Source organism: Halichoerus grypus, chromosome 14 (genome assembly GCF_964656455.1).
Source record: "Halichoerus grypus chromosome 14, mHalGry1.hap1.1, whole genome shotgun sequence".
NCBI classification, from domain to species: Eukaryota; Metazoa; Chordata; class Mammalia; order Carnivora; family Phocidae; genus Halichoerus; species Halichoerus grypus.
In genome coordinates, this window is record NC_135725.1 from 17,456,823 (window position 1) to 17,469,864 (window position 13,042).

Genomic DNA, 13,042 nt, shown 5'->3' on the forward strand with positions numbered 1-13,042 from the left:
CTCCACCTGTGTGAACTACTAGCCTCCCCCCAAGGCCCCAGCCCCAGATACCATCACACTGGGATTAGGGTTTCAGCATATGAGTGGAGGGTGAGGATGGGCACATTCAGTCCTTAGCGGTTATTTTGAATGAGTTTTTCTGCATTCCTTCCTTGTATAACCAGAAAAAAAAAAAAGGTAATATTATGGAAGCCTCAGGGACTGTGTATAATTGCAGTTACTTCAGAAGCTAGTATCTTAATTGTCTCACAAAACTCATCACCGAAAAGTGGAATGGGTGATTTCTTTTTTACTTTTTAAAAGTTTCAGTTTACCTTTTTTCCCCCCTAACGTTTCATGAGCTTTCGTAAAGCTTTTTGCTTTAAGACAGGGCAATAATCTGTTTTCAGCTCTTTTCCATTCTTCTTAAATTTTCATTTTTAAGATTCCCAGCATTTCCTCCTTCTCACTCAAGCTGAATAATTTATTAGAGAGATTCTATAAAACATACTGTCAAATATCCTGTCATCAATAGTAATGAAGGAATAAAGTCGCCGCTACCACATGGAATAAGTAGGGTAGCCAGCAAAGAAGTCATGAAATCTTGGCAGCCGTTCAAAGGCAAGGACATGGGCCCCTGTGACTTTTGCTGGAACCGTGAAAAGACCTCACATAAGGATTCAGGAGAGTGGGATCTAGTCTTTGCACTGCCACTTTTTATACCTTCCAGTCACCATCTGACTGATGGAATTTTCTCATTTGTCAAACTAGAGAAGTGATACCCGTTTTGCTTCAGAGGGTTGAGGTGAGAATCAGTTGAGGTTAAAATACTTAGAGAAATGGATGGCGTGATGTAAACACAAGGTGGGAATATTATCAAGAACTATGTGAGCAGTCAGAAACATCAGTGATAGTTTGGAGAACACACCAAATAGTGTTTGATAGCTCGAAGTGATAGTTTGGAGAACACATCAAATACATCATTATTTCTTGCTCTCCCTTTCTAAGGGAGCTTTTGAAGTGGAAAGTTTTCACTCCGATTTAAACAAAACCAAAATACGCCAAAGAGAATGGGCACACCAGATATCAAAAGGGAATTTCTATTCAATGAGGGGGTAGACTGAATCCATGAACAGCTGAAGATGTTTGTTTCAAGAAAGAAATGAAATAGAAAGTAGTTTTTCTCCAACTTGTCATTGTTTGATTCAGACAAGTGTAATTTTGACTTGCGAGCCATGCGGTGGCAACCGTGGGGGTAGACCTTTTGCCACGTGTCCTGATGTCTCAGATTCATTCCAGAGCTCACTTGCATCTTCACATCTACGGTAAAGCTCAAGTAAGTTAATATTTTCCTCCCCACTAATGCACATGGAAGAAACAAAGTTCACAAAGCAACGTGACTCTGGGGCTAGGAGAAAGCAGGAGAATACACGAAGGCAGTATTTTGTGGTCAACTATGAATTCATATTTTGTACTCACTTCACTTCGCTTTTATGGGTTCACAAAATCATGGAAACGAATTAGCAGCCACTCTCGGATCTCATTTTCCTTGTTTTCAGTCACCCCAGGTAAAACTTCTGGAGATCTTTAATTTCAATGGTTTATTATTGGGAGCAGATCATGTAGTAGATGAGAAAACTTGGAATGGTACAACAAAGACTGTCATGATCACTCAGTCAAGATGCTCTTTAAGAGCCACAATGGTTTATTCGAGTAAAAATTATATGATAGAACATTTTGCACTTACTAGGGTGCAATGACAATATGCCTAAGAGAGCTGGAGAAGAAATGATGCATTTTTTACTTCCTAGTTTGTCTACATCTACTTTATTTGAGATGATGTCCAATTTATTTTGCCACTGGTCTAACTATCCATTATAATTTATATCATTGGGTTATCTTCTGGGGTCTCAGAAAAGAATGTGTCTTAGCAGTAGCATGAACATATACAAAGAAGCTTTTTCCAAGGGGTGTTACGTGGAAGGTGGCTAGTAAATTCATACTTAGGTGCATGTAGGTCAGAATGTAATATATTGAGCATATTGCTTTCTGTACTAAAATCTACTGCAATGGTTCTCCTTATACTGAAAATATTCTAAATGCTCATCCTCTGTTTTCTCTGAAGAAAAATACATCTGAAACAAAGACTTTTGTCTATTTTGTGACTTTTATAATTAACTGACATCACAAATATACTTAATGCTGACCACCCTTGTTCTTTAAGAGAAGGAAGAAATTGAATCTTGTTCATAATGCTGACCACCCTTGTTCTTTAAGAGAAGGAAGAAATTGAATCTTGTTCATATACTTGAACAGGTCATGATGATATCCATTGTTCTATGATCTATTTTAAATCCATCAAAGGATTGAATCCAACTAAGATACAAAAATAAAAAGATGACTAGTACTTTACTCGGAGTAATGATCATTGTCATCTGAAGAGAGGGGACTGTTTAAATGTAGTTGAGCTAGCAATTTGGACCCTCAATTACAGCATGTTACAGTATATTATTTAAGTGATATTTAAAATATATGCATCAGCAGTAGAGTGATAACTTCCCTGTTTCCCAAAAACGGTTCATCATTGCTCGTGATATACAGCAATATACAGAAATCTTTGCAAGAAATGTTTTTATAAGGAAATAGTCCCTCTTTTCATCACTTAGGAGAATCCGCCTTACATTAATGATGCACATAATATGTGCAGGGTTTTATTGCATTTTAGGAATACAGAGCCAAGTTAATTCTTACATTTTAAAAATACTATGGTAGAAAAGATATTTAATTAAATCTCTCCTACTGTAGTACATCTAAAGCTCTTGGGAAAATATTAAAGAATTTTTTAGTGCATGGTTGAGCTAATGGGACACAGTATTTCTCTGCGAAAGTTCAGGTCTATAAATGAGGTAGGCAATAAGTGGACAGTACGAATTTTCCAGAGTGATCAGTCAAACCCAGCCAGCCTGGAGCTGGATTTTTAAAAGCACAGGGATGGCGGTGAGGTGAGAAAAGACTTGCATAAAACAGAACCCTTGATGCATCGTCCACTCCAGCTTCAAAGAATTCACAAAGATAAAAGCCCAAACAACATGACCTCCTAAGTGGACATTTACCCACCACACGGGGAAAATATCACAATATAAACAATCCAGCAGCAAAAAGAGCAGAATTAGATTGACATGTTTGAGAATTATTACATATAATTCATATATATCAAGAAATATATATATATCAAATATGTTCCAATACATATAATTGAACAGTATTTTTAAATAAATAAACTATTCAAATTAACCAGGTGGGTTTGAAAAAGAACTTCAAAAAAAAATAAGTAAATAAAACATATAATGCTCGGCAGGAGTAATGCAATGAATGGGCTAAGAGCAGGTTAGGCGTGGCTGAAGACAAGTAAAATATAGAACTGAGCAGATTACATGGAGAGCAGCCTAGGGAGAGAAGGATATGGGAAATCTGAAGGTGAAATTGAAAGATTAAGGTAGCTTTCAAAGGTACAAGCTAAAACTTACGATGATTTAAGCATTAAATCACAGGTCTAGGAATTCCAAGAAAGAATTTTTAAAAATCCAAACATACAACATCTTAATGAACCTGCAGAGTAGAAAAGACAAAGAGAAGATCTGAAAAGTGTCCAGAGAGAACTAGAATGCCAAGATGGCAGATTTCTTACCAGAAACAATGGAAACTTGAAGACCGTGGAATGGCATCCTTGAAGAGCTGTTCGTCTAGAATTCTATTCCCAGTGAAATTATTTTTCAAGAACAACAGTAAAATAAAGCCATTTTCTGAGGCTACCAAAAGACTCTCTGATGGACACATTTATTAGAATGTTCTTCAGAAAAAAAATCCATGATCCTAGAAGGAGTTAAGAACTATAAGAACAAATAGAGCAAAGAATATTTTTATATCAAAACAAACATTGATTATTCAAAATAGTGACACTAATGATATTTCCAAAAATATCCAATGTATAACTATAATCACAGGGATTTCATGTATTAAAAGATGAATAATCACAGTTAAAACATTCTAGTGTCTGGGACGCCTGCGTGGTTCAGTCAGTTAGCCATCTGCCTTTGGCTCAGGTCATGACCCCAGGGTCCTGGGATCGAGCCTTGCATCGGGCTCCTTGCTCAGCTGGGAGTCTGCTTCTCCCTCTGCCTGCTTCTCGCCCTGTTTGTGCTCTCTCTCTGACAGATAAATTAATAAAATCTTTTAAAAAATAAATAAAAATATTCTAGTCTGTATTGTTTGGGAAAAACTGAAAAAAGTATTGATGACTTTTAGACTTTGTGATGTTGGGTGTCCTTGAGCAAATAGCTATAGTAAGCATTAGCTGAGAGAATGTATGACAACCATACTCATACAGGGAGAAAAATACAGAAATGAACATAGATATATCATGTTACAATGGGATCTAGTCTCTGTAAATGGACTTATTCTTGAGTTAAAGACAAAGATAGCCTAGCTTCAGAAAAAGTAATCATGTTTGTAAGAGATATAACTGATATGAACACAATGTTTGATAGTAAAGGGGGAAAAAGTTATACAATTTAATTATTAGCCTGGTATCTTTAATTTTTTTTTTTTACTACAGGAATCCCAGAGTTTTATTGCATATTCATAAATAGCTTCATTAGGAATATTTAATAATTCCATTCTAAATAAAATAAAAATTGACAGAACCACAGAAAACGTTATCAAATCCACAATACAATGAACAAACTTGTCATAATGGACTCATAAATAACAATTGGAGAATTAAAATCAGATCCTTATGCTCCTGTAGCACTTGCCTTAATTAATAATAGATAGAATAAAGTATAAGAACAATGGACTCATAAAGGGAATTTGACATTTGAGGAAAAAAGTAACTTACACCATGAAGTAATACGCAATCAGAGACTAATGAAGAATCATAGTAAATACTTGCTGGGCTCAGGGGTAAAATGAGTAGTTCAGCTTGTATTTTACGAAAGAAATCTTTTTTTCTTTTAAAAGTGGATCATTTTTCTGATGATTAAAGTGGTATGACTAAATATCAGAAGGGGAAGATAATTATGAATGCATCAAAATTAATTACTGGGTAGAACAACCTAAAATTGCCATAAATAAGATTGCTGTGTTCCAAAGAACACATGTGGAAATGTATATGCAACAGGTATGATGGAAAAGCAAGAAGAAATTTGGGCAAAAGGCATGAAAATGTTATTCACAAAACAAGAAATAGAAATAGCTAATAAATATTTGAAAAGATGGACAACATCAAATGTAATCTAAGGGGATAAAAAGGGAAGCAACAATGAGATAACATTTTTCATGTCAGATTGGCAAGGATGAAAAGATTGAAAAACTCATACATAGGGGTTTATAGACACGGGTCTGTTCATATATTTTCTCCATTCTTCATATTGTCATTCGAGTTGGCTTATGGTCTTTTTTTTTGTCATGCACAAAAATATGTTTTGTAATAATAATATTTATCCATCTTGCAGGGGTTTTTTGAAGTTTAGTTTTATTACTTTAATCTTCCGTTGACAATTTGGCAATATATTCTGTGCTCTTTGATCCAGTCATTCCACTTGTAGGAATTTATCTCAAGGTATAAAAGTATATAAATGCTCAAGATTGTTTTTCATAGCCTTGTTACTCTCAGTGGAAAAACTGGGTAAATTTCCAGAAATCGAGGACTTGTGAGAGAGATTATGGGGTGGGGGTGTGGGGGAAGATGCCATTTAAAAGATGACGGGAGGTAATAGTAAGCTTTTAAATGACATATAGGCTAATACTTACATAGGAAGATATGCATGACATTACTAAGTGCACGGAGCAGGATTTATCTCTGTTGTAGAAACTTGCGTGTGTATGTATCCTTTGTAAGTAGTAACTTGTTTACATTTGCATAGATGGTAGTCATAGCCCATGATGAGCGTGGTCTATGCTGTTAAATAAAAGTAATGACATAGAACTTGGGGGACCCAAGTCTTAGTCACTGTCAGGCTGACTTCACCCTATCTCTTTACATCTCAGAGCCTCCTTAAGCATCCTCATCTCTAAAAATGAGGCCAAGGGGGTGAGCCTTGGGCTTCATTAGCAATGACAAATACACCTGTAGTGGTTGTCATAGTCCTCTTCTGCATCCAGGACAGATGGTAGCCATCAGCCCTAGTCTCCTTTCCCTGGGCTCAGCCAGACCTCAGGATTTTTCTCAACACAGTGTTAGGTCAACACATTTCTAAACAGATGGTACTTTGCACTTGGAACTTCTTTGCTCGCCTTGCATAGGATGATCTTAGAAGTTCTTTCAAGTAAAGGATTTTTCTGAGGAATGAAGTCACTGTGATGAGAAATAAAAGGAATATTTTTCAGAAATAGGCATTTGCTTTTCTAGTAGCCACATTTTTAAAAAGGTGGAAACAGAGGCTCCTGGGTGGCTCAGTCGTTAGGCGTCTGCCTTTGGTTCAGGTCATGATCTCAGGGTCATGGGATCGAACCCCGCATCGGGCTCCCTGCTCAGTGGGAAGCCTGCTTCTCCCTCTCCCACTCCCTCTGCTTGTGTTCCCTCTCTCTCTATACCTCTGTCTGTCAAATAAATAAAATCTTTTTTTTTAAAAAAAAAAAAGGTGGACACAGGTGAAATAAATATTGATGATATATTTTATTAAATAAAAGATTTCATGTCATTTACATAGAACAAATATTAGTGGAATATTTCACATTGTTCTTTCACACAAAATCTTAGAAATCCAGTGTATATATACAGCACATCATATTTTAGATGACAGATTTCACTGGAGATACTTGATCTCTATTTAAGTTACAGTTTAAGAAGCAGATTCTCCTATACTGACATTCTTAACTTTTGTAATAACTAAATTGAGTACCAGTTCTTAAATTTAATTAAAATTAAAGTTGAGATAAAGTCACATGAGCTGCATTTCAAGTACCCAGTAGCCACGGATGGCTGGTGGTTACCATATTGGACAATGGAAATTTAGAGAATGCAAAGAAACATACCATTCAATTTTAGCTTTCAAGGAGATTTTCTAGTTGGGAAAGCAAGATATAAAAAATATATATATCAATCATAGAGTCCAAAACAGAGTGTAATTAAGAGTTTGCAGTGGGCAGGCTAAGGGCTCCTTAAGTAGAAGTTCCAGAAACCTCCACAGCTTGCTGCAGCCTTCCCCCCTTTGGAGTCTGACTGGAGGCGATGACGATGTGAGTTGGGAAGAACGGAGCATCTTACTTGAGCAAGTGTGTGTGTTCTCCCTGCAGGCACGGGACCCGCTGTGCTGGAGAAGTGGCAGCCGCAGCGAACAACTCTCACTGCACAGTCGGAATTGCTTTCAATGCCAAGATCGGAGGTACGGGAAACAGACTTGGGTGGATGGACGACCCTTTCTGAGCTCGAGACAGGGCTGTGTTGGCAGAGTAGTGTTCAACTGTTGTCGAAAATGACCATCTTCATGTGTGTTATTAGATATAGTTCAGGGCTTTTGAAGCAGTACCCCTACAGGGGTGCAAGCACAGACATTTCTTGCTTTAAAACGGGCATGAAAAACATGTCCAGTCATGAAGATGGGGTCGTTGACATCTGTGCCGAACTATACAATGGCTGCCTGGGTCGGAAAGAACTGATAATCTAAACACCAGCCCATAATATCTCTATGGAGAGAGACATTCTGAAATTAGTACCAAAACAGAAGATCCATTTTTTTTCCTTTTTCCTTATGTTTTACCAAAAGTTCCTTTTTAATGGAAATTAAAATGGGAAATGGTATAATCTCCTTTTGTAGACCCATAATAGAGCGATAGAGTTATTGTTAATAATCCCAGATTAGGTATATACATTACACACATGCACAAACTCTATACATATGCCTACTACGAGGACCTAACCAAGGGAATGTAACATCTGGGCGTTAATAGAAGCAAACTCTTTGCCCTTTGTAATCATCTTCGTTAGCTCTAGCCTGGTGCCACAGGCACACACAAATGGGCGAACACATGCTAAGAGACACTATAGATCCTAGTGGTTCCAAGGTGTCCCCTGGGGGTTCCCCTAAACAGTGTCACAGATGAATGAACTTCCTGGTAACTAGACTGACATCTTTGTTTTCCCTACAGTATTGTTGCCAGGTGGTAAATAGAATTGGATCTAAAATTTAAAAAGCAATCCTTTCTATAGTAAATGTAGAGGTCTTGTAACATGATATTTGGGGTGTATAGTAACGGTGCTAGGAAAAGGTTTCCTGACACTACCTCGAATGTCAGTGCTCAGTGCATTTGACCTCTCTCTCTCCTTTATTTCACACCGAATTCTTAGCGTATGGCAGCTTGTTAACCAGTAATTAGCTTTACTCTGACAACATCTGCTGAGCGTCAAAGGGGAAGGTTCGTGAAGGAGCTAAAGAAAGGAGACAGAAATTTCCCCTGAAGAATGATAAGGGTGCTGGACACCCCTGATAGTCTCAAGAGAATCCAATGACTATGGTGGCCACTAATCAGCCCTGCTTGCTGTCCCAGACACGACACACACAGTCCCTCACATAGACCAGCACACATCCTTGTCCGGGTCCTCATTCTCCTGTGCTAACCCAGCATTCACTGACCTTGAGGGACTGAAGGAACAAACTCACAGATAAGCTGCTGATCTAGCCAAAGAGGACTTCAGTAAGAAAATGAATGTATGGCAATGTCTCACTCATCCCCAAAACAAGAACATTCTGAATTGTAAACTGAACCATCCGGACCCAAAGCATCAAGGCTTGCAGTCAGATAAGGAAAAATCAACCTTTCATCTTTAAACTTGAGGAAGCAAAATTCTTGTTAATTTTTGGTCAGAAAAGGAGTATTACCCTCTAGATATGATTTCATCAGGCATTTTTTTCCTAGACTTCCATCAGTTGCATGACCTAGAAACTGCACTCAGGTATTGTGTAGATACTCTTACGTGTTGACATTTAGAATTACCAGTTAGGTTATTTCAGACAGTTATATAGTCCAGTGTTTATTTCTTTGTACCGGTAAAATACAGTTGATCCTTCAACAGCACAGGTTTGAACTGTGTGTGTCTGCTTATATACATATTTTTTTCAGTACGTACAGTACTGTAAATGGACTATCTCCTCCCTAAGATTTTCTTAATAACCTTTTCTTTTTTCTAACTTACTTTATGGTAAGAATATAATCTGTAATACATATATCATACAAAATATGTGTTCATCAACTCCTTATGTTATTGGTAAGGCTTCCAAGCAATAGTAGGCTATTAGTAGTTACGTGTTTGGGGGGTCAAAGTTCTACGTGGATTTTTGACTTCGTGGTGGTGGTGGGGGGGAGGGTTAGTGCATCTAACTCTGAGTTGTTCAAGGGTCAACTGTAGTTCCATTTTCTGCTTTGAAATAGCAAGAAGTAAAAATGGAGGCATATGAAATAGTTCATCTTGTTTTCAGTAAAAACCATGCAGGTGAATTTTGAATATTCATGTCAAATTAAAGCAAACCAATGGCTGCTTAGGACCCAGTATATACAAAGAGCATCAGGCTGGGCATTCTACCCCCACAAAACAAAGTGCTGAAAAGCCTTCTAAGTACAGTTTCCATCTGATAATTTTTAAAGTAACTTATTTATAACCCTTGTGATCCAGATCAGCTGTTCTATACATCTCCTTTAAAATTCCAAAGGTCTGGAGGAAAAGACAGTCAAGAGATATAATAATCAAGTGCAGTGTCTTTAGGGGCACTTTGAGGAAATTCAGTGTGTCCTGAGTGTTGATTTCCACTGTTCTTTTGGAAATAAATATTAAAGGGTATAGTGACCTATCTGTCACGTAGTTTAAAAAGGTTCTGCTGGAAATATGGCAGAATGTTACCAGTTAAGTTTTGTCTGTCTCAGTGCTCATTGTCATTTCTTCTATCTTTTATGTTTGTAAATTTTAGAATTAAAAGTTAAACATTCTTTCAAAGCACAAAGAAGGTATAGTTTTTTTCAAGAGTATGTTGATTTTCTACCAAAAGTCCCACCTCAAACCGCATAGTATCAAAGCTGCCTGATTAGTGGTTTTATTATTTAAGCCCCATGGGCTGGTAGCCATAAAAACTTGAAATCCCACTAGAGAGCAAGGTTTTTCTAAGGAGTAAACATGGGCCATAAAGATATAATTGTAAAATAATACAGCATCTCAGTGATGCTATTCAGCTTAAGCTGAAGGAGAGATAGGGTTACTTCACAATTAGATGTATTATTGTTGTTCTCAGTCTCCAAAATAAAAGGGAAGAAAGCCTGACATTTGACATGTAATTTATTTTGGGGTCTCTGTGTCAATTTTTTCCCTATTAAGGTTAATAATAAATTCCTGTCTGTCTGGCGGGAATATGCTTAAATGAAGATTAATGACTGAACATTGTTAAAACCCTTGGAGACTGATTTGATGTGTGACATGCAAAGAGAGCATTCTCATTTATTATTTGACTTATAAATAACTTGGCAAAGAAATAATGTATTAAGTTCACATCAGTCTTACAGATTAGGAGATAATATTAAATACGGAGGAAATTAGACCAACCTAACTTGGCGGCTTTCCAAATTTTGTGAGCCCGCTAAGGTCAGAATGCTCAATACCAATTATGAACACAAGTTACCTAATGAAGGGAAGTTTAGGGAAGATGGATTGCTTGAGGCTCTCTCTGTCAAGTACTCTCTGAATACAGGGAGAAGGAGAAGGGAGAGATTGCGGAAACTTTAAAAAAGAGAATAATGGATAAAAAAGATTTTAAAGAAGTTTTGCTCTCTCCCGTATGACGTAATTTACTTTCTCTCCAGGAAAGCTTTGGAAGAGTCTGCATGGGGGCTGGGGAGAAGATGTTCACTTAAGTGTTGATTAAAAAGTTGATTCTTTGCCCCCAAATCGCTGTAATTGGAAATATGTCTTGGGCTGTTTGGGTGTTATATAGTGAAGCCTCTATTCAAGCTAATTCCCTTCTGTCTGGAAGGGGTTCGGATGCTGGATGGAGATGTCACGGACATGGTTGAAGCGAAATCGGTTAGCTTCAATCCTCAGCACGTGCATATCTACAGTGCAAGCTGGGGCCCCGATGATGATGGCAAGACCGTGGATGGACCGGCTCCACTCACCCGGCAGGCCTTTGAAAACGGCGTTAGAATGGTAGGTTTTAAAAGCACCTCGGCTCATACTTTGTCGATCAGTGATGACTCTCTTGATGATTCTCATGGGATTCTCTAGAGGAATGGACGGAGCTCATAGCTGAGCCAGGAGACAGGTTTATAGAAAGAGGCACTGAACCTTTAGGTTTGTGTGTTACATCCGTTCTGCAAATGAGCTAAGAGCTAGAGAGATTCCCCTGACAAGAACAGAGGTATATTTGGATGCTTCAATTTGCTCAAAGGAAATGTATTTATTAATATGTTAATCTTGCATTTGGAGCAATAAATTCTCAGCACTGAGAGATGGAGGAGAAATGAAGATACTGAACCGCTCTAGTTGGTGTTGAGGTCATCCAGCAGTGCCCTTCTGGGCCTCTCCCTTTCGTACCCCCTTCCCAGGTTTCACTTCTGTCCCAGGACAATATTACTGTTAGGCTGGCTCCCAAGTTCCCCAACCAGGCAGCTCAACCATCGTCATTTTCCTTGATTGCACTTAAAAATCCATGTGCCACTCCTCCCCTCAAAAACTGACCACATAATCTAATGTAATAAAATGTCTCCTTCAAATTACAGATCTTAAAAAATCCTATTTTATTTTCATTAAATAAAAAATAAGGCCGTATACTTGTAATCATGGAAGGAGGAGCATTCCATCAGAAGCAACTCCTTTCTGTTTCTTACCCATGAACGAAACTTTGGGTGATTTAAAGCATATCTTTTAATCTTGATCTGGGGCCATCCTCCCTTTCTTCATCATCTTTTTTCACTTTGTTGTAATGGAAGCATATTCCACTCTTCCTATCCTTTAGCTAGTACTGTTTTCCCAGCGCATCCTTGCCTCATTCCCATGTCCCAGGACTATACAGCCGATTATCTTCCACCATCAAGCCTCAGCTAAAATGCTGCCTGTCCCCAGAAGCCTTCTCACTGCTCGAACTAAAGCTAAGTTCCAGCAGTCCCTATCCTGCACCTGCTAAACTTTATATTGTTCTTGGTGTTACATAGAGTCATTATCATATTGTGCTTTATATCAGAGTTATTCTGGCCTATATCTTCCTAATTAAATTGTTATGTCCCAAGATAGCAAAGCTTGTGCTCTACCCATCTTGATGGGCTTTGCAAAATGCATGGGGTACATGGAACTCTCGTGACTGTTCAGTTAATGTTTGTTGAATTTCATTTAATTTACTATGAATTATGGCAGCCACGGGATGGTTGTATATTCAGCCCTGATTTGGATTGGTGGAATGCATGCAGTTGGTGAATGTAATGTTGCAGCTGGAGTACAGATAATAATGCTTCTTCCACCTTTGTGGGATTGGTGTTGGGGTGTAATCACAAGACTAAGCTAAGCTGTCTCCTGGTTATTTTGAAATAGACTGGAAGGGAAGGCTTATGCACTCATTCAGGATGTACTTCCTAACTGAAAGATAGTTCAGGCTTGGTTAAGACATCCTTTCTAGTTCTGTCAATTTTTAACTGTTCTAAAGCCCTTTAAAGCTATAGAATAGTGTTTTAAATTGTTTTGCCTAGAATTTTCCTTTCAAGGTGTCTGAACACCAAATGAATGTACTCTAAGTAATCTGGTGGTTGCATTACCAAAGCCCTGGAATGCAGATTGGTATTCTTTCTATGCCATCCATTGAATGGTCATTCAAGTTAAATAAATCAAGCTTAGTTCATATTTAGTCTTCAAATTGTATTTGTATGGCTTTTGATATAATATAAAGAGTAGGCTGGAATTTCTCATTAGTATAATATATTAGTAATTAATAATCTCAATAGCGTACATATAGACAGACAATGCCCCATATTCAGTAGTTGCCATTGAATTAGATGGGGGACCGATGTTTTCAAATTTATTTTTGCTAGGGAG

The 13,042-nt window shown here is 37.8% G+C and overlaps 1 protein-coding gene across 4 annotated transcripts in view; it reads left to right on the forward strand.

Moving 5' to 3' along the window:
* PCSK5 (proprotein convertase subtilisin/kexin type 5) overlaps positions 1 to 13,042 on the forward strand; it is a 456,302-nt gene that overhangs the window by 153,155 nt on the left and 290,105 nt on the right. For all 4 annotated transcript variants that reach the window (XR_013443967.1, XM_078062229.1, XM_036103195.2 and 1 more), the window contains exons 6-7: positions 7,276 to 7,364; positions 10,995 to 11,167. Coding sequence is in view for 3 of the 4 variants with exons in the window: in XM_078062229.1 (XP_077918355.1) it covers positions 7,276 to 7,364; positions 10,995 to 11,167 (262 nt within the window). In the remaining variant the exon portion in view is untranslated. The remainder of the gene's footprint in view (positions 1 to 7,275; positions 7,365 to 10,994; positions 11,168 to 13,042) is intronic.